Genomic DNA, 21,073 nt, shown 5'->3' with positions numbered 1-21,073 from the left:
ATGGTCACCCTGCTGTCCCCAGGACTCCCAGGTCCCTTTCCCCTACACTGCTCTCTAACAGCTCATTCCCCAACTTATACTGGAACTGGAGGACAGGTCCAGCACAAGCTCAGCGCAGTGTTTGCTGAGTTGCTGTCATGCAGGAGTTGCTTACAACAGATGATTCCCCCAAGTGTGAATATGCAGCATCCACCCCGAGGAACTCTGACCCAAGTTAGTTACCTTCAGTCTCCCAGTTAAGACAAAAGAGATGCAAATGTATTTTGGGCTTGTACATCCTATGAAATAATTCATTTGCTATATAGGTTTTCATGTAGAACAAAGCAAGTTTGCCCCTATAGAGACGTGGTCCCTACAAACACAGCACTTCTGTTTTCTCTGAATAAAACAGGTTCAATGCCACTTTTTAGATAAGAAAACCATTAATTTTTGTTCTGCAAAAACAATCTTGCACTGATAACAATTGTGAAGTCCAACGACTGATGATTTAACGTGCTAGTCCTCTTTTTCTAGCAATTACAAGTTGCTTGAAAATCAAATTACAGTTAATACTTCTCCACAGTGAGGCAGTCTGACATGATGTGAAAATGCTTACACTGCCCTGTAAGTCGGTTGTTCCCAGAAGAGATGGGCTGGCAACATGAAAATAATTAAATGCCAATAAAAAATTGGCCTCTTTTATGAAAAATAGACAGGCACAAACACAAACTGTTCCACTGCTTATACTAACCAACAAATGTTGAGATGTTGAGATGACTAAACACAGCAACGAGGCTGCGGTGCGGGTTTACTGACTTCCATAAACTTAATTTAACAAGTGTTCAGAACTAAAGTTCTTATTTCTCTGATGATTCTTCATCTGCATTGAGCTTCTCTCTTTGGAGCCACATCAAGGCTGACTTTGCTGTGCCATCTCCGCTCTGCTGGGAAAAGCAAAGGAAGGTGGCCCAGACAAAGCCACAGAGCCCCGAGTAAGCTGTTCGCAGGTGAACGGGCACCAAAAGGAAGTTGGACAGCTGCGGTGGAAGGAGAGAGAGCTCGGTTAGTGCTCCAGGCATGGTCCAGTCTGCCACTTACACACTCGGCACCTCCATGGACCTCTCGCTAGGTTCGATACACCAGGAACGCATCGGATCAGAGTTTATGAGGAAGAAAGGCTCGCTGAGCTACCCTAAAACTCACCTGCACAAAAGGCCAGTACATCAGTCCCGTCTGAAATGAAAACGAATCATTTGTTATTCTTGCGGGCTTCAACCACAAAGATCCATCTTTTCTTACCACATTTAGCAAAGGCTAAAACATATTGGAGTGAAGTTAATAAAAGCTGTTCAAACGGAAATCAAGTTGCTTAACTTACAGGCTGCACTATTAAACTTCTAATTGTTGTCATGATTATGCTAGGAGTTTCTCAAATGCATTATTCTAACTCATTTTAAATACAAAACTCTAAGCACAGTTAAGCCTTCATAGTCACCTGACATCAGATACATAACCGCATTTACCAGATGGGTGAACAAATGTTTAAATATGTGAACATTTGTTCAAGCCATGAATGAAAAATACCACTGAACACTATTTATTTCACACTTGCAATGCTCCTTCCAGTTACTCATACATGTATGGCTTTTTTGCAAAAAATAATGGATAATTTACTCATAGAACATAAGGTCAATAGAAACCTTATGTTTTGATAGGATATAGTGGGCACTGTTTTTAGAATCTTCCTCCTTAGGAATAAAAATAATCCTTTTCTATCCTACCTATATAGTTCCACAGTGTGAAGAAAAATTTACATTACATCAGTTTCTCCTTCTATTATATTTTTTCTGCTAATCTATATTTCTTGTGCCTGAGACATCTTTACAGTTCTTCATTTGCTTAGCTCTGATGTAGCACAGATATTTTTTTCCTGTAGATGTAGAAATGCAAACCAAAACCAGCTATTTTTACCAAAGTCTTCTTAAAACAAGGAATTGTGTTTCTGAAAGTGAGAAGACTGTCACTGGAAAGTACAGGCTGAAAAGTATTCCTAAAAAAGATCTCTCTGTAACTAATGGTTTTAACAGGTTTTCACAAAAGTGCTGTCAACAGCATTGCTAACTAAACAGTTGTGTATGGGTACTTCTTAAGATAAAATATAGTACAATCTTAATCAGGGTTGTACTGCAGGGCTCTCATTCAAACAGAGCCGGGTGTTCTGTACATAAACATTGTACATTTTTAAATGGCATCATTCCACCCATCTGGCAGCAGTGCCTGCTGCAGCTTGCCCTGACTTCAGACGAGCGCTGGTACTTCAGCTTCCTACACATAACCAAATAATGAAGTGAAAGAAAGGCTGTTGGAGGAAGGAATATTTCAAATATTTTATCCTTTTTTTTTTTTTTTTTTAGTCGGGAGAAAAACAAATTGCTTGCCTCACCTTATAGGTATTCCAAAATTTCTTTCTACAGTCTGCAAAGATGTCCTCTTTCTTCTGAAGGATGCTCATACCTAGTGCCAAATATTTACAACAGTCAGAAAAACTGCAAAAATGAAATGTTCACTTTTTTGAAAGATCTCCACGGCTCTTCTCAAAATATAGCTTTGAAAGAAAAGCTGATACATTACAAAGTAACAATACCATTCTGGCTACCTAATTGTGCTCCATCATCTCTCCTCACCATTGCCTGGGCTCTCGGGGTTGGCACCACAGATCAGCTGGAATACCCAGTACAGGTGGTGTATCAGATCTGCTCCATGGCCATGGAATACCGTCAGCAGTGCTCCGGCCGCGGAACACGTCTGGTGAAAGTACCTGTTACATCCATGAGATACACGGAATAAGACATTCTGCACATTGCTGAGTTGCCAGAAGTGGCTCAGATCCTTGAAGGAGTTTAGGTGCCAACAGACCACTAAAGACAGTGGAAAGGGGCACCTATTTTTTTTTTCTTTTAATTTTGGCCATAATCAACATACGATTTTTTTACCTTCACAAATATCTACATCAAATCCAAATTCTAGAATTGACATCAGAACAGCTTCAAAACCTACTTGTTTAACTCTCCACATGCAGTATTCCAAAATTTTACATAAATTTTGGTTGATCTGAACTCCTTTGGATTCTAGGAATACACAACCTCACAACAGGCTCCCATCATTACACCCAAGATCAAAAGAAAAGTGGTACGACTTGAAATTACACATTAGACACACGCAAACTGGAAATAAATTAACTGAATGAATTCCCATCACAGGAAATATCATTTAAAGGGTTCAAAATAATAAACCTTTAGATGGTATTTCATGTGATGAAAATCCTCAGGTGTCAAATTAAGACTACATCTCTCTAAGAGACGCACAGCTCTCCAAAGATCACCCACCTCGATTGGAAGATGTGACCTACATTAGGCAAAAGTATCAGACAACATGCTTTAACAAATCGATCTAAAATCAAAAGCACACAAGCAGAGGCCCAAAGTTGCTTGGTCCAACTCAGGTATCCTTCTAGATATTTGCACTCCACGAGGTTACCACCATCTCTCAGCAGATACATTAATTTACTATTACACCATACTGAGACTCAGTTTAGGGATTTTTACTGTCCCTTTTGTGGTCCTTCAAATCCTTCTGGTGCTTGGGCGACTCTCTGCTTACAGCCTGACACAGGCAGATAGGGGTTTGAAAGTAAATATCTGATGTTTGACTTCTTCCTTCGCTTCATTTCTCTTCAATCACCAACTGAATGATTTCCCTGTCGTGGTCACAAAACGCAGACCTGGGGCCAGGCAGAGTGCCCACCTCGCTCTTCTTCACAGAAAGTTTAAATTAAATGAGAGCCTTGTTTCACACTAGTCATACCTATTATTTTTCTTATTCCCCCATGTTTATTTTTGAAATAGATACCCGTTTTCTCTAAAATCTCTTCTTATTCACTAGCCTATATACTAATAGCAGTATGCCGTAGTTCTATATATCCTCACAGCAGAGGACCGTACAGTTTATTTGCCGAACTATTTCCTGACATGTGCAGCAGTTTGTGTTTTGGCCATGCGACAGCTGATGTTGAGAACCGAGCAGAGCAATTCCAGCAGACGCGGCCGGTACAATCCTCGGAAGGTGCTTTGAACCCGTGCAACTAACGACGAGCCCCGGGCCCCGCCGAGGCAGCGCTGCGGGGGTGTCCGAAGCCGGTGCCGCCGGTGCCGCCGCGGGGGGTCCCCAGCGCACCCCGAGCCCGGGGGCCGCCCAGCCCTGCCCCGACGTGCTGGGGCTGCGGGAGGCGGCTCTCGGCGAGCCCGGCGCGGGGATCACCCAACCGCCCCATCCCGTTTGGGGTGAAAAGCCCCGCTTTCGGTGCGCGCTCTTCAGGACCGCACCCAGCGTGCGTGCGGCCGCGGTTCCCCGATGGCTGACCCGGCGGTGGCGGTGCCCGCACTCACCCGTGTAAAAGCCGAAGACGGCGGCGGGGGCGCCGAGCAGCTGGTCGCAGAGCACCTTGCCGAGCACGGCGGCCGGGCGGCGGCCGGGCAGCGCCCGCTCCAGCGCCCGCAGCCAGAGGTAGCTGAAGTTGCCGTGGAAGGCGAGGGCCAGCAGCGCCACCCGCCGCGTCTGCGCCCAGTCGGGCAGCTGCCCCCCCCGCCGCCGCCGCCACAGCTGCTGCGCCGCGTCCCCCGCCGCGAACAGACCCCCGTAGAGCAGCACGTTGCAGAGCCAGGGGAAGCGGCGCACCCCGGCGCGGAGCAGCGCCCCGGCCATCGCCCGCCGGCTCTTCCGCCTCGTCCGCCTCCTCCTCGCGGGCGCGCCCGCTGCCGCGCCGGTGCCGCTGCCGCGCCGGTGCCGCCGCCGCCCTCGCTGTCCCTGTGGTGCCCCCCGCCCCTCGGGGGCCCAGGAAGGCCGGCAACCCCCCGCGGGCCCTGTGCCCGGCCTCCGCGCCGGTCTCCGGAGGCGCTGGGCACCGGGGCTTCGGTTCGAGTGACTATGCGTTCACTCGGAGGAAGGAGGTCGCTGTGTCTCCTGGGCTTTGGTCTAGCTGCGCCGTGCAGTGTCGCTGCAACAATTAAGTGAAGACTGGGCACCGTTTGCTTATTATTTTTTTAATTATTTCCTTGTCGCTTGCTTATATGAGCAGCTTATGGCTTTTTCTTTTCCATTTTGCTGTTGTTTTGCAGCCGATGCACGCCTGCAGTTCCGGCACTTCACACTCTGCCATTGTGACGATTCGAGGAGAAAGCTGGCAGTGATGTACATTTATTCAAGGGACTTGTGTGCGCGGCTCTGTACACACAGACCCGTCACCACGAAGCGGATGTGAGGTTACAGCTGCGGAGCTTGCGTGCTGCCTTTGCCACAGAGCGGGTCTGGGAGTTTCCCCTTGGTCCTGGCAACGGGCCCAGGCTGGACCTAGGGGACCATAGGGGGTAGTAGTTCGGTCTATGTCCTCGTAGTAACCGGAATTAATGCGTTTGAAACTATCATGAAATCTTGCAGGAATTGCTGTAAACAGGGATGGACGGCTTGTAGATTGAAATACATTTTGCGATAAATAAACTTACTCGACGCAGACAGAGTCTATGCTCAAGAGAAGTTTATTGTAGTAGAGATAAGCAAAGCAGCGCTGGGTGCGTGGGGAATATGCGTTCCACCTACACGCACACCTGACAAAGTTTTTAGTGGTCATTATATACCCCCCTTTGTTATTACAATTCTCTATTTTGGGGAATTATCCCACCTACTAATACATATTCATACTAATAGATACGCATGCTCTGTCTTGGTGTTAGGGTCTTCTCTCCCCGTCTGGTGGTCGTCAGGATGAAGGCTCTCATCTTCCTCAGTTTGTCCTTTATCTGAACTCGGGGGTCCTTGTAGAAAAAAATCACTGTCCCTTTGGCTTTGGCTCACGTTTCTGTTATCTCCCCCATTTGGTCATCTTCTTGTCCTTCAGTCCACGATTTATCTGTTCCTGTTCCTGTGTTTCGGTACATCTGGTTTCCTCAAAATAGACTCAGAACATCCTTATCAATAACATAAGCCATCTGCCATCCCATTTAACTAGCAACAGGAATCACCAGGTTGCTCTAACATTTACTACACATTTTAATCACAAAGTAGAGCAAGCTGCCCGGCACTCGAGAGACGCTGTGTTGTGTCCACGAGCAGTCCTTGCCAGCTTGTCATCCAAACGCATAGACATGGCCGTGGGAGAAACAGAACAGCAGTGATCTCTGCAAGTTGTGCTCTTAAATAACATAAATGGCAAAAAAAAAAAAAAAAAGAATATGTACCGCAAAATAGCTCCTGCTTGAAAGAACAGAAATAAAGCTCTGGAAAACAGGGTTTGGCTGTCTGGGGACCACGTGTCCAAAGGGTTTTGGTGCCACTGTAACAAGCCCGTGTAGGCCGAGCTGACGACACCGGGGAGGCAGCGGAGAGGCTTGTGAAGGCCGGAGCCGCGTTCCGTGCTGCACGACCTGCAGCTGCAGGGATTCGAACCCGTGGCTCCGCCGCCGCGGCGCAGTCCTCGCTCCCCGAGCACAAGTCGGTGGCGGCCGACGCCGCCCTCACTGCGCAGGCGCCAGTGCTTGTCACCTCGCCGGTCGGTCTCCAGGACTGTTCCACCAGCTGGAGCGGGGGGGGTGGTGCGGGAAGCGGCAGCGGGCGGTGTGCGCAGGGAAGGCAGCGGGCGGTGTGCGCAGGGAAGGCAGCGGGCTGCGCGCTCCCCAGCCCGTGCCGTCACGGCGCGCGGCTCCGCCGCCCCACCCCCCCCGCAGTGTCGCTGCCCGGCTCCCCCCCCGCCCGCCTGCCGCGGTGGTCTGGGCCGCCCGCCGCCGTTCCCTAGGTGAGCGCGTGCCCCGCCCTGCTCGCCGCGGCGTCGTCAGCGCTGCCAGCGTGGAGCGGCCGGGCGGAAGTGCGGGCGGGGGGCGGTGCGCACCGGCCATGGACGCCTCGCTGGAGAAGGTCTGCGGGGCGCGCCGGGGCGGGGGGCGGCCTAGGGCACTGGCGGGCGGAGGCGGGGTGGGCCCTGAGGAGCGAGCGGGCCCTGGGGGTCACGGTGGAGCAGCGCCCCGGGGCTCAGGGGAGGGGGCCGGGGCTCCAGGCCGCCGCGCGGGGCCGTGCCGCCGCGTCTGAGTCAACTTTACCTCACGAAGCCCCGCGCCCCCTCCCGCGGGGCCCGGCGGCGCCGTGAGCCCCGGCTGCTTCTGGAAAAACTCTGAACAACTCTCGGGAAATGCTTTAGGAACGGGTTTGTTTTCTTAAAAAGAAGATGGAGCTTGTTTCCTGGGAATGTTAGCAGGATAGTAGAGAAAATATTTGACCTTCTTTTTGCGTTTTATACTGGAGGTGTTTGCGGCCCTGTGTTTGCTCTCTTTTGTCCAGTGTACTGTACAAAGCAAATTTTAATCGTGTAATACCTGAAGTGGTGAAGCCTGTTTTGCCTTAGTGTCAGTCAGAATCTGGTAGGTCAATTTGTGCTGGTGTTCGCGGCACCTGCTGTGCCGCAGGTCCCCTGCCCTGGGAGCGCGGGTGCAATAATAGCTGCTCACACATCCGTTGCTGTATGGCTCCCGGGACACTATACATTTGAAATCATTTACACTTTATGCACTTAAGAGGCACTAATACATCCCTCCCTTTGCATCATTTACCAAACACAGCGTGCTTGGTTTTATGTAATGTTTGGAATTGGCCAGAGAAGTTGGAATAGGATGTGCCCTAGTAAAATGAATAGTAAGGAAATCCAGGAGGTGTCTTTCTAAGGTGGTAAATGAGTTGGTAGCAAAATGGTTTGATATGTTCCAATCCACGTCTAGAATACAGTATTAAAGAGTATTCGGTTGCCTTTAAAAGCTTAAGATCTTTACTAGTGCTGACAGAAGTTACAGTGACTGCTGCTTGCTCTGAAAAGTTTTAATTATTTAAGTAAAACTTAATGGAATATGCTGGTTTGGAACACTGTCCTTTATCAACTGGACTCAAGCAGAATAACGCCATTATTTAAAGAAGGCACATTACTACAGGACAAGTGATTGTCCTGTAGTACTGACAAAGTCCTTGTAATCTTTGACTGGGTCATCATAAGAAGCAATAAAAATACTGTGTAAGAATTAAATACTTAGATTTCTTAATACAGTAAAAGTCCATGGTTTTGTTATTGATGTTCTTGATGTAAGGAATGGTCTATAATGGTGAGGGCCCTACGAAAACTTGCCTGTCTGATTTTTTTCAATATATACAAATAAATAGATGTGTCTAAAGAGTTATTTTTTGTTTTACTTCTTCTTGTTTCTCATGGCTTTTTCGGCCACATATGATAAAAGCTGTAGTTCTCTGTATAATAATATACCATGATACAATTACTGTCTTTTAGTCACTAAAAAGTTAGTGTCCTCCTGAAATAGTTTTTTGGTTAAGATTTTTGTGAATCAGTACAATTGGCACTTTATTTAGCCTTGAGCATGATCTATAATAAGTCTTCCCCCTAAATAAATTTGGAATTCGTCCAAGTTGGGATATGTTTATCCTCAGAGAATGTGCATCCACTTACCTTGTGCTTATTTAAGCATTATCATAATATATCTGAGAGTATCTATTATTCGAACAATGGATTCTCTCCTCCTTAGTTATTTATACATGTAGCTTATTGGGATGTACTTTTAAACTTGTATTAAAATTCACCAAAATTTTGTGGTTTTCATAACAAAAAAGGCATTTTGGTGGAATCAGCTGATTAGCTGTAACGCATGGTGACATTGAATGACTGCAGCCCTTAGGTTCTTGCAAATGGAAAAAAACTTTTTAGCAGATGAGAAACTTCTTGAGAATTGGAAACATCATTATAGTATTGTGAGGAAAACCATTGTAGAATCTGACACACAGGTGTGCACATCAACAGTCTCATAGCTTGATTTTGCAAATTATCAGACCAATGTTTTGGGTTTTATAATGTATGAATATTGTGTGTCATAAATGGTATAATTAGAATTAATTTTATCTGAAATCCAGAAAGCTTTTTTGGGGCGAACTTCAAATTTAAGTTCCTGTGTTAAATTTCACAAGTTTGGCAAACAGATCTGTGATTTTTTTTTTAAATATTTTTTAAAATTTTTTTTAATCCCTCCTCTCTATGTATATTTTGATAGACGTGACCAAACTGCTGAAGGATTTTAACATTTTAAGTTTCAAATTAGGTGACTTTGTCAAGGTAAAATAGGGCAAATTCTTTCTTTGTAACTACTTGCTATCTCTACAGCAGTGTTTTCCCTAAACATGACAAAACTGGTTTGGTTTCTTGCTCAGCCTGTGCCTTTTGTCTTTTATTACTGCATTCATTACCACGACATCCTGGTGACTTGACGCAACAGTCGGATGCGACAGCCGACCTGTGTGCGAATCCCGTTGTATGTTGGAGAAGTGTTAAAGATTAAAAGCAAATACCTGTGAGCAGAAGCCTGGTGGTGATATGGACCTGTTTGCATTCAAGCCAAACAGTCACAAAGTGGCTACTTTTCTGTTTGTTGTCTAAAACGTTTCAGAGCCTGAAGAATAAACACAGTATTCTTTTGGCTGAGAATAATATTGTTTGAGATTAGCTTACTGTTGAGTTTTTAGTTTTTGATGGTAAAGCTTTCTTCTAGGCAAGTATAATAATGAAATACATTATGAGCTACACCTGTGAGTTTTTTTGGGACGTCACACATCTGGTAATTCCTCTGGTCACTGTCACCAGAGTCACCTCCTGGGGTGCCAGGGGAAAGACTGAGGGCAGGAGCCAAGGCTGAGGTAACATCTAATGCAGCTGTTTTAACCCCCTCAAACAGTGCGTTGTCCTCCGGTTCAGTTAAAGAACTGGACCTCCAGTCTTTCTAAAAACTGTTCAAGAGCATGAAAAAAATATTCTGGTTAATACTGATTGGGCTTTTTACACACTTGTCTCATTTACAGACTAAAGTAAAGCAATGTACTGCTTTATTATGGCATGTTATTAAAGTGTGTTCTGAACCCTTTATTGACTCGTCCATTGTTGCAACTTTGCCACACCTGTTTTTCTTGCCGATTAAAATAAGTAGACATTCTTCTGCTTCCCACCTCGCCTCCATGCCCTTACTGATATGAGCAGAGGAGGAAGCACACATAAAATTCAGTATGCAGCGGTAAAACCTTTTGTTTGGTTTTGATTTTTTTTTTTCTTCCCATAATTCAAAGGAGAAAGCGAGTTGCTCCATGTCCACTTAGCAACTGGGGGGCAGGGGGAAGACAAGAGATCCATTTTCCAATTAAACCCACATCAGAATTCAAAGACTTGCTGGATTTCATAGCATTTTATGGAGTTTAGTGTAACTTCTTATGACTTTTAAACTGTATTTTATGTATTTATTCTGACAGCTTATTGGCAGAAGGGTTTCATGCGCTTGTAATGACTAGTGAGACAGGCTGAGTCACAAGGTGAAGCAAATGCAGGTTTTGATATCTCATGTGATTCTAGCAGGTGAATTTTGTGTTAGTAACAAACAGAAGCTGCTCAGAGCCCTGTTTTTAACGCCTCTACACTTTGTGTCTTTATCTAAAACATGCAATACTGAGGAAGGTTCAAACAAATAACTGCCTTCCAGCCATTGATCATGTTTTATGGCAACTCGAATTAAAGTTTGCAAAATAGTCACAATCAGTAAATTACGTCTGGTCAATTAACTCCCTTAAAGCCTTCCAGGAGCAAAACTGATTTCTTAAGTAAGATTTCAGTGTTTCTTTGATGTGGTGCAACTCTGGAGACTACTAAAAATGCATGGAAATATTGCCAATTGTCATATTTAGATTTTTCTTCTAGCTAGATATGTATAGTGTATTCTGAGTATCAAATGCTAGCAATATATTTTTTTAAATCTGTGATGAGATCTTGAAATTTTCATATTTGTACTGCTTTTGCATGCAGCGCTTAATTACATTGTGGACCTCATAACCAGTGGATGTTGTAGAAGCCAGAAGTGTAAAAAAACATTTGTTGCTAAATGCTGGGAGTTCTTGTGGGAAAATATTACTGAATACTTGCCCTGTTCTTTTGTTCTTCCCCTAAACATTTGTTACTGGCCACTTCTAAAGCAATGAAATGCAGAGAGCTGTCAATCTTGGTCTGACCCAGTGGGACCATGCCTGGCTATTGATTCTTTCAGCCACCTACCACTTGCTACAATATGAGTTGAATCTCTAAATATTTAGGTAAAACTAGTCTTTGAACATATGGTAGCTCTCAACTGAACTTTTTTTTTCTTCATCAGTCCTCCAGATGAAAATAGTGTAAGATCCTCATGTAAATGAATCCCACTACCTTCTGCGATGACGTTTGCTTTTGTGTCTGAGCAAACGTCTTTAGCCGGTGTTGCACCGTTCCCATCAGCAGCGCTGGGAAAGTGTGTCCGGGCCTTGAGGAGCACTCCCACTCCTTCTCAAATTCTGTACCAGACAAGCTACTATATTCCTGCAGTGTGGAGGGTATAAGGTTAATATTTAAACTTGTTTGGGATTTTTTTTTTTTTAACAACCACCAACCCTAGCATCCCCCAGCCTTAGCAGCAGTCCGAAGGGCTAAGTACCAGAGGTTTTGGTCTGCGGGCCCATATTTTGAAAAAGGGCTGATGCTGAATTTGTGGAATCTCTGCCTACAGTGCATTTGGGAAGCAGAGGAACGAGAAGAGACTGTAACAGGGTCAACCGAGCATCTTGGGGGCTTTCGCTGTCTAATGTGATGGGTCTTAGCTGTGGTGTTACCTTGTACCTCCACGATAGGGCATATTTATTTTTCAAATACCGACAGGTAAATCAGACCCTGCCAGCTGATACCTTTCACATTCTCTGGAAGGTCCTAGATGGCGTCTAATCCTTAAGTGAATAAATGTTCCTGTCAGTGTCACAAGCTTCTGCCAGGCTTCTTGGGTTAAATGCATAAAAGAGACATCTTAAAAGTAAAACCAGTTCTTTGGAAAATAACTGCTTACTCGTCTTTAACATGTCACTGGGTCAGGGGAGATAAGTTCAGTGATGATGGTTTTGTTTGGTTGGTTTTTTAAAGCCCTTCCATCCTGACAGGCTCTTTAACAAGTATCTGTTGTTACCTGGTTTCAGCAGTGAAATTGGGATTTTTGACCTGTTTTGTGTAGCCAGAGGGCTGCACATCAGGCTGTTCTTAAACTGTCTGCTGCATGTCAGGTCTGCTCTCGGCTAGTTAAATGGTATCTCTCCTGTAAATTGAGATTAAAAATTGGTTTAAATAGGAAATAAAATAATAAATATGTAATAAAGATAATAATGTAATGTTAAGTAGATAACAAATATAACTATAAATAATAGGAAATATAAATAGGAAAACATAGATTCACAAGAGTATTTGGATTAGGTGTCTTCTCATTTGTTTTCAAAACTGTTGTTGTAAAAGTTTGTCAGGGAAACCTGAGTGGGGAAATGGGAAAACTGCCATTTGATTTCCGCCCTTGCTAGAGCAGTCTGAAATGATAATTTCTTGTGTTTGCTAGGTAAGAAATACTGGCTTTTTAAACCTCTTCTCGGAATTATTACTTTAACACATTTGAATACCCCTTAGTTGAACTGGCAATCTTAAAAAAAAAAAAAAAGTACTGTCAGTGTATGCAATGTTTCCCCTGAATTTGCATCAAAATGCTCAATGACCTAAAGCCTGCTTTGGTCAAATTTTTCAGTGTTTAGCTTCCCAAACAACTTTTTTTTTTTTTTTTTTTTTTCTTCTACAAGGTAACTCTTGTAAGGATAGCATTGTACTTATCCACTGATTGCTCTCTCCTTTGGTGCTGGGTTTTGTTGTTGGTTTTGTGATTCGTTTTGGTTTTCTGTTGTTGTGGTTTTTCATTTATACACACACACCCCGTCACTGTTATGGCAGAGAGGCTGGGTTTGGTTTGGTGGGGGATTTTTTGATGAGAACTGACTAGTGGGTCAGCTCAACTGAGGATGTGGTAATGGGGTTTTTTGGTGCAGAAACATGAGTTTGCAGGTGAACTAAAAGGATAATTTCTAAATGAGATTTGCCACTGAAAGACTTGTTATTGCGTTTAGGTTATCAATCTGTTTTTCATGCTCTGTAGAAAGATTAAGGTCTCTAGCAGGTTTTTGGTGATAAGTTTCTTTTGGACAGGACTGCGTGTGAATTTTTACATTTAACGGAGTAGTTGAAGTTTTATTGCTGGTGTAGAATGGTTATGAAAAAGAAAAAAATCGATCCGTTGGGCTAAAGTGGCACATACTTAATTTTTTAGCCAAAATATTATAAAGAGCACTGTCACGGAGGGACCCCAAAGTCAGTTTTAGGCGGACAACGTGGTCCAAAACAGCCTTTATTCTGGCTGGAAAAGTGCAGCCAATAAACAGACTGGAAACAGGGTTTATACAATTAGTTAGCACTCCGATAACATAAAATGCAGGTTCGTATATCACTTGAGGAGATTATTAGGGTGCAGCAAAATAAGAATAATGAGGATCCACAGCGTGCATGTACGCACTCACAAGAAACAAAACCAGAGCCCTCTGCCCTGTTTTGCCCACAAGAAACAAACACTCGCCTGTTGTGGCAAGGATTTATTCAAGGATATTATCACTCACCCAAACGAAGAGGTGAGGCGCTCCCAGTCCCGGGAAGTTTCCTTAGACGGCTTCCAGTCTAAGGGAATGGCTCCGGCTCACAGACCCGCTGCTCCAAGACCACACAAAGGGGGTCTTCGGCGGGAGCCCCGTTTAGAGTCTGATCAGATCTGGCTGTGGGCATTGCAGAAGCTTCTCAGCTCCTCTGGGCCCCTCCTCTGCTAATGACCCTGTCAACCGACTTGGGTCTCCACGAAAGAGCCACTAATTGCCCCATTGAAGGCTCCAGTTCTCAGAGGGGGATGTGCAACTGCCACAAGCACTTACCTGGAACACCTTGTGCTTCTCAACTCCTTCTGATGCTCTTTCTTTCATTATTCATCAGACTCCAAAAGAGGTGTCTAGAAATTAAATAGGATTTTGGGAAAGGTTCCGACTTCCCTTGTCGAGGAGGGGGGTGGGGAAAAAGGTTCTATCAACAACAAAATCCGCATCCCAACTGAGTTTTCCTTTGGGCTATTTTAGGTTAGTAGTACGTTCTCATTTTGTATATTTTGAATAATGTACTATTATTTTTAAATGAGTACACACAGACTAATGAAAATAATCTGCCTGATATATTAATCGTATTGAGGATGTTGTGGGGACAGTAGTAGGATAAATGGTTTTTGGTCTTTTCTTAAAAGTTGTTACATTTTCCCCTGAAAGATGGTTGACCCTACTCTAGCAGAAATGGGAAAGAATCTCAATGAAGCAATGAAGATGCTGGAAGACAATCAAAGGTATGTGCAAAGGATTATTAATGTCACTGTTGTTAAGCAGGAAAGAACTAATTTTCATAGCAGTGTAATGTCCATTGTCACTTTGAAGCTTATACCTATACAAATTGCCATTGTTTCTCAAATGATGGGATTTTAAAAATAAATATATATACTTTTATGCATGTCCTCGGAGCAAGTCCAGTGAGTCTGTTTTTTCAGATATTTTTAGATATTTTTTTCCTGTTGCTGTGCAATTAACTTTTAATTCATATATACATATATATATATGACTCCTCTTAAGTTTGGCATTTTCTGTTAAAGAACTAGAAACCCAAAACTTATCAACTCTTTGATTCAGTCTGAGCTAGACTTTTTGTTGGTCTCTGATTTATTTATGAAACTGTTGTCAGTGAAATAGATTACAAACGTGTCAGTATGTATTTCTGCAAGTCAAAGTCAACTGCATATTTGATATTATAAAGCACAAACTAAATGCAATGTTTATTCTTGTATCGTTAACTTAGAAAATTGGAGGAAGAAAATGAAAAGAAATATGCACGAAAGGATATTCCTGGACCACTCCAAGGCAGGTAGGCAAGAACAAGTTTTAGATAGTGCTCTTCTCAGGATCTGTAAAATATGTGTAACATGTTTGTTTTCCGGGCAACTTCTGTATTAATGCAACCATGGACATTTACCAGGCCAGACATGATTTCAACTTTTTCCATGCTCACATAAGGGAGGGGAAGAAAAAAGATTATCATCCTGCCAACTATTTACATACTCACGTAGGGGAAAAAAAAATTACTTGTGCTTGGTGACTGAAATTTTGAACTGTTGGAATTTAATGAAGTATTGGTATATACAGCTGTGATTGAGACAAAGTAGATACAGATAAACTTCTGCTATAGATTCAAAGGTTCATTAAAACACCCAGATTAAAAAACAAACCAAACCAAACAAACAAACAAAAACAACAAAAAAACCCCAACAACTGAGACTGATAAGGTAGAAAACCTTAAAAAACCAAAAACCTCCACCTTTTCAGCACAGCACACACTTTAAAAATTATATGGAGCTCCTCTGCATAAGGCAAGTAAGGTCATTGTACCTGAAAACTAAGATTTAAATTGCTTGTAGCATCTTTGGAAGAGCATCCTGCAGGAGCTCGAGCTCAGAAAATATTGCAAAATCTATTTAAGTCTTTCGTGTACATAATCTAAACTCGCTTTTGGGTGGAGACACTGAATTAGCTTTTTTAGGAATAAAAAGCAATTTCAGCTGTCAGAGAATAAGTTCTTATACCACTGTAAATTTTAGTTGGAATTATAAGAGCTGAGGTGTTGTGGGTCTTTTCCCATTTTACTGCATTAAAGTGCGTCATGTCAGGAGTCTACTGTAGCTTTTGCGTGCCAGAAACTAGTATTTGTAGGTAAGCGTTAAAGGGATGTGCTGAGTTTGTGAGCTGGAGCTGGATCATGCGAAGAGATTTGGATCCTGAGCTATCACCTTACTCTGCTGTGTAGCAATAAGCAGTTACATGTTGTCAAGTCAAACTTTTCGGATTTCAGTAGATCTATTTTCCTGTGTGTCTGAGTTGATACCTGTTGAAGTGTCCTACTATAATTAAGTAGGTTTTTGAATTAATTGATCGATGCAGCAACCGTGAATGTGTTTTTCTGAGAGCAAGGAGCCGCTTTTGTTTCTTTATTCAGCATTCTGTACAAGTGCAGCATTCTCTTCATGTCTTACCATGCAGTGTGCCAAATGGCCTCTTGCTCAGATGCTGGTACTTACCTTTTTTCTTTTCAATGTGGTTTTTGTTTTTGTTTTTTTTTTCCCCACTACGCCAGTGGCCAGGATATGGTGAGCATCCTGCAGTTAGTTCAGAACCTCATGCATGGAGAGGAGGAAGAGGAAACTTCACAGGCCTACCGGTAAAGCCAATATGATTGATTGTATGTGGAAGATACCCGATTTTGTTATATTCTGATTATTATAGAACTTATACATTTAGGCATTTTAAAGTGTAAAGATATTGTGCAAGCATGTAACTTTTTTTAAAGGCAAGTAACATTATATAGTGAACGAGAATAACACATTACTCTTAAAATTATGAAGCTTTCTTCCTAAAATTATGCTTAATTATTCTTAAAACATTAAGCCTTCTTAAAATTATGAAATTTTCATTACTAATTACTAAACAGAATTATACAAGGAAATTGATTTGATGTGAGAGCTCATTTTGCTTTCTACTTTCTGAAAGTTTTTTTCAAGTCCGAGATCTTATAAAACTTAGAATACCAGTAATTTGCTTTACCATCTGTCCCTGTAGAGTTTAAAGACGAAGAAAAAAGATAGAATTGGTTTCCATTTTTCTGTAAAATGGAAATAATACTAAATAATCTGCAGAACATTATTGAAAACTAACATTTGAAAAATAGTTTAGTGATGAAAAAAAATTAAAACAGACGAAAAACCCTAACAAATAAAAAAAACAAACCAGCAAACTAATGAAAACTATGCCTCTAAAGCTATTGATAAGTCTCCTGCGTTTCCTCTGCATGAGGAGGGACAGGTATGTGTTCAGTGCAGACTTGCAGCCCCAGTGCAGATAAGGTGCTTGGTTCCTACTCGTGTGAGGCTGAAAAGGGAGCTGAGGTGTTGTAAGCAGCCCAGCCAAGTGAAGCGCGAGTGCTTTTGTCTACACTGGCATTCGAGTATGTCAAACACTGTGCTATAATTTACTGCTCTCTGCTAAATACTTAAAATTGCATGTCAACCAATTCTGCCCCTCTACAGTAAAAGCATACGTACCTAAAATGACTGTAATGTGCATGACTTGTATTTAGCTGCAGTTTCTCTGTTCTGGCTTGCAGACTTCAAAATGTTGGTGAACAGGGGCACATGGCTCTGCTGGGCCATAGTTTGGCTGCGTATATATCAGTGCTGGATAAGGAAAGGCTGCGAAAACTTACAACGAGGATCCTTTCGGATACTACGCTCTGGCTCTGCAGGCTTTTCAGGTGAGTCACTGGGAGTAGCTTATGTATGACTAGGTAGCGATAATTGTTTAAAAATATGTGTGACTGGACTGAGGATGTCAACAAAAGAAGCTACCATGCCACAAATTTAAAAATATTCTTTGAAAGGTCTGAAACGTCACTTTTTTTTTTAAAGAGATTTCTTGTTGAACAGCAGGAACTTATTAGTGATGTGGTTGCCATAAAATCCTTTTATAAGGGCTATTTGGTGGAGCTAAGGGCCAAAGTACAGTCACAGACATACAGTTGGTCAAACATTTAACTAAATTCTTGGTTCTTCAGGCATATTTTGCGTTGCTGACGCTTGGGGTACTTCATATTTTTAAAAGATGTTTTCAGTTAACTTCACCTTTGCTCTTCCTGGATCTTGTTTATTTTTCCAGGTATGGTAGGTGACAGTACTGAAATTTACAGTACAATGACATCTTTAATAAATGCCTGTTTCATCATGTAGCATAGATATCTTAAACTGTTCCACAAGAGAAGAATGGAAATCAGCTGTGTGGGAGTGTTGTAGTCAGGGGGGCTCCAATGATTCGAAATTCCTTTTTTCCTTCCTGAAGAAAAACAACAACCACCACCCCCAAACTTTCTCCCTCGCATGATACTGTATCTTTCAGATAATCTTTCCAGTGCTACGGAGAAGATTTGTTTGACTGGGTTTTTTTAGCACAGTGCAAGATGAAACAGTAAAAATGCAACTGAAGTTAACCCAAATTTAGTTGTTAGAATTACAAAGGATTTTTCTTACCTTCATGGGCTCACCTCTATCAGAACAATTTTATAAATTCAATTATTATCTTCATCTGCCTTTGACTTAAAGATGTTGAAACCTTGTGCAATTATGAAATTTGAGAAGTTGCAGGTAATCCAGCTGTTTTGACAAACGTATGTGTATATAGAGAATGTCGGTGATGTTTTTAAATGGCATGGCTAACAAAGAAATATCTGTGTTGAATCGAATGGCCAGTAACATTGTGATTTTGAGAGTATCTATTGGACTGTGGTCCCCAAGGTTTGGTGACCCACGGGCAACAGCACTGAACAAATACGGTGCTGTGAGCTGCCTTGTACTTCTTGACATTTCTGTGCTGTGAGCGACACCAGAGGAATTTCCCTTTGCCCAGGCTAGATCACAAAACCGTTGTGTGAAGGTGAAGTGAATGTTTGCACGTGGGTCATTCTGGAGTTTAATTCTGGAATACTATTTGTGCATCAGATAATCTGTGATAACATCTGAAAAAAATCTTAGGTTACATCAAGTAAATTTGTTGATAAATGCTGCTCTTTAAATTGTGCAAGACCAGTGATTTGGGTGTTTTACAGAAATGCTAAAAGAAAAATCTGTCTTGCAAGTTGCTTAACAAATTGACAGACCTACAACTTCCACTGTTGCTGTTTCCTTTGCTGAGGAATTGCCCTCCATGTGGAACACTCAGATCTTACCTCCTCTTTGGTTACTTTGCTCCTGTTTCTTGACTATAAATGTTGATGTGCTGATCTGAGTTTGGGTCTTAGAAGGGTGAAAAAAGTGGGGGAGGAGCAGACACCCACCCCCCCGTGAGCCTCAAGAAAACATGCCTAATCAAATTGAAGGCAAAATAGCTGTAAAATCATTAAAATATTCCTGGGGAAAAATATACTTCTGTAACTCAGATATTTAAAACATCTGGAAAACTGTCTTGCAGTGTGCTGAATAGATTGTGGTCTTGTTTTCAGATTCTTTAAAATACAAATTATATCAGTAATTTTGGGCATTGCAAAGTATCTTGATTTGTCATTTCATAATAAAATTTGCAGGTTTCTGCCCATTTACCTTTTTTTCATGTCTCATTCAAATGTTACGAACTTTAAGTTAAAGAATGTCAGGTTGCATTGTCTTTAAAATTAGCAGTACAGAATTTACATATGTATTAAACCCAAATGAAGTCTTTGGTGTGTTTCCTCCTCTCTCCACTCTTAGTAAGCAAGGTTTTGAGCTTTGTGAAGGAAATCCTTAGGAATCCAGATGGTTTGTTTTTTTTCTTTATCTCTGAGTCTAAATGAAAATATGTATTAGGCTTTCCTCATTGTTAAGCTCTGCCCGTCTCATCAAAGTTTCCTTCTACTCTATCCTGGGGAAACAGAAGGGTTTTTTATTCATCTATCTGCTTTGTCCTCTTGTGAGCTCCTTCTCTGGTCAGTGTAATTTTAGTCACTGAATTGGCTGCTGGTTTTGGTGGTCATATTTACTCAACTTTTCTTGCAGGTATGAAAATGGATCAGCATATTATCATGAAGATGACCGTGAAGGTCTCCTAAAAATCTGTCGACTTGTTATTCACACACGCTATGAAGATTATACAATAGAAGGATTTAACGTGCTATATACTAAGCAGCCTGTCATATACATCAGTTCTGCAGCTAGAACAGGCCTGGGCCAAGCTCTCTGCAACCAGGTAAAGTGGATCTGTTGGGGCTTTAGCTGCAAGTAGAACTTACCTGGCTTCATATTGCCTGCTTGATGTTTAGATTCAAACAATATATTCAGACTTTTCCTGCAAGAGGCTAGTATTGGCAGCACAGAGGTACACTACTGGCAGCAGTCTTGTCAATTGGTTTGGGCCAGTGGAAGTTTCCCTTTCAATCCATGTGTCTGCCTGAAACTTCCACTGTTAGAAGTGAAGCTTCTTCCAGATTTTTTCCCAGTGCTACTATTTTGACTGAATACCTGTATCCCCAGGCAAGAGGAGCGGGCTCTCTCTGCAGCTCTTCTCTTTGCTTCATCAGCATTCCTCATGAGCAGATTCCCATCTTCCTTGTCTCTTCTTTGCCTTTCTACGGACATAATAGATTTTTATAGTTTATAAAATTATATTTGTTTCTAAGGCTTAGCATGATGTGTCTGCCTGTTGAAACACAGAATGAAAAGGGGCATTTTGAAGAATGAGGAATGAGCTTTGGCATCAAAAATGTTGATTTTTGGAAAAGCATAGCTTTGATTTTGAAAACTTACTTATTTTTCCTCATGGTAGAGACAACAGCAGTGTGACTGAACAGCAACACAACAGGGTGGGAGAGGAAGTGAGTCTGAGGTGAAACCATACTTTGATGCCAGCCAAATATCTGCAAGCTAGTAATACAAAAATATTATACAGTATATTGTTATTGCTTTATTAATCGTGATTTCCAACGTAATTACAAAACATAGGCAAAGGAAGCAAAGTCCATACTGACAGTAACCCCAGTGGCTGTAGTCCCTTCCATCCCAAATTATTCTATGATTCTATATGTTTGAATTAAAACCATTTGTCTGGAAAAAATACTTTCGGGTTGCATTTACAGTCTGTGTTTTGCAGCAAAAAAATACAGTGGGAGGAAGAGAAATGTTCTTAATATTTCCAGTGAAAGGGTCCTACATGCTAACTTTAAAACAAACAAACAAAAAAACCACCACAAGTGATTGTTTCTAGATTGCATTATGCGTTACATAAACTGTTGATCATAGTGACAAAGACCCAAGCCCAAACATACTGGATTTCTAAACACTGAGTTATTGCAAAATTTGTACTGAATGATAGGCCTGTACACTTATTTTCAATAAACATTATAATTTTTTGAGGGAAAACAGCCAAGGAGAAGTAGGCTGTGCTGATCCCATTTCAAAAAGTCTTGTTTGCAATAGCAAGATTACTCCCACAA

The 21,073-nt window shown here is 42.1% G+C and overlaps 2 protein-coding genes across 2 annotated transcripts in view; one reads left to right on the top strand and one right to left on the bottom strand.

Moving 5' to 3' along the window:
• Positions 1–403: 403 nt before the first annotated feature.
• On the bottom strand, positions 404–4,740 carry MPV17L (MPV17 mitochondrial inner membrane protein like). The gene is made up of 4 exons (XM_065645040.1): positions 4,425–4,740; positions 2,423–2,493; positions 1,183–1,212; positions 404–1,016 (listed from the first exon to the last, which is right to left on the bottom strand). The coding sequence occupies exons 1-4, from the start codon at positions 4,738–4,740 to the stop codon at positions 837–839; spliced, it is 597 nt and encodes a 198-aa protein (XP_065501112.1). The 3' UTR covers positions 404–836.
• A 2,122-nt stretch (positions 4,741–6,862) lies between these two features.
• PDXDC1 (pyridoxal dependent decarboxylase domain containing 1) overlaps positions 6,863–21,073 on the top strand; it is a 31,076-nt gene continuing 16,865 nt past the window's right edge. Inside the window, exons 1-6 of the mRNA XM_065645125.1 lie at positions 6,863–6,942; positions 14,296–14,369; positions 14,873–14,938; positions 16,202–16,285; positions 17,228–17,374; positions 19,641–19,830. Coding sequence (XP_065501197.1) covers positions 6,922–6,942; positions 14,296–14,369; positions 14,873–14,938; positions 16,202–16,285; positions 17,228–17,374; positions 19,641–19,830 — 582 coding nt within the window. The 5' untranslated portion in view covers positions 6,863–6,921. The remainder of the gene's footprint in view (positions 6,943–14,295; positions 14,370–14,872; positions 14,939–16,201; positions 16,286–17,227; positions 17,375–19,640; positions 19,831–21,073) is intronic.

The sequence above is a fragment of the Caloenas nicobarica genome, chromosome 14, assembly GCF_036013445.1.
Source record: "Caloenas nicobarica isolate bCalNic1 chromosome 14, bCalNic1.hap1, whole genome shotgun sequence".
NCBI classification, from domain to species: Eukaryota; Metazoa; Chordata; class Aves; order Columbiformes; family Columbidae; genus Caloenas; species Caloenas nicobarica.
Note: the sequence above shows the minus strand (reverse complement) of the source record. Positions and strands in the feature narration are given on the sequence as shown.

Bases quoted from the DNA above. Each gene is read 5' to 3' on its own strand.
- MPV17L (XM_065645040.1), bottom strand. From the start codon at position 4,740: ATGGCCGGGGCGCTGCTCCGCGCCGGGGTGCGCCGCTTCCCCTGGCTC. The intron at 2,494-4,424 runs GTGAGTGCGGGC...ATTTGGCACTAG, and splicing joins CGTCTTCGGCTTTTACACGG to GTATGAGCATCCTTCAGAAG. The intron at 1,017-1,182 runs GTGAGTTTTAGG...CTTCCACCGCAG, and splicing joins TGTACTGGCCTTTTGTGCAG to CTGTCCAACTTCCTTTTGGT.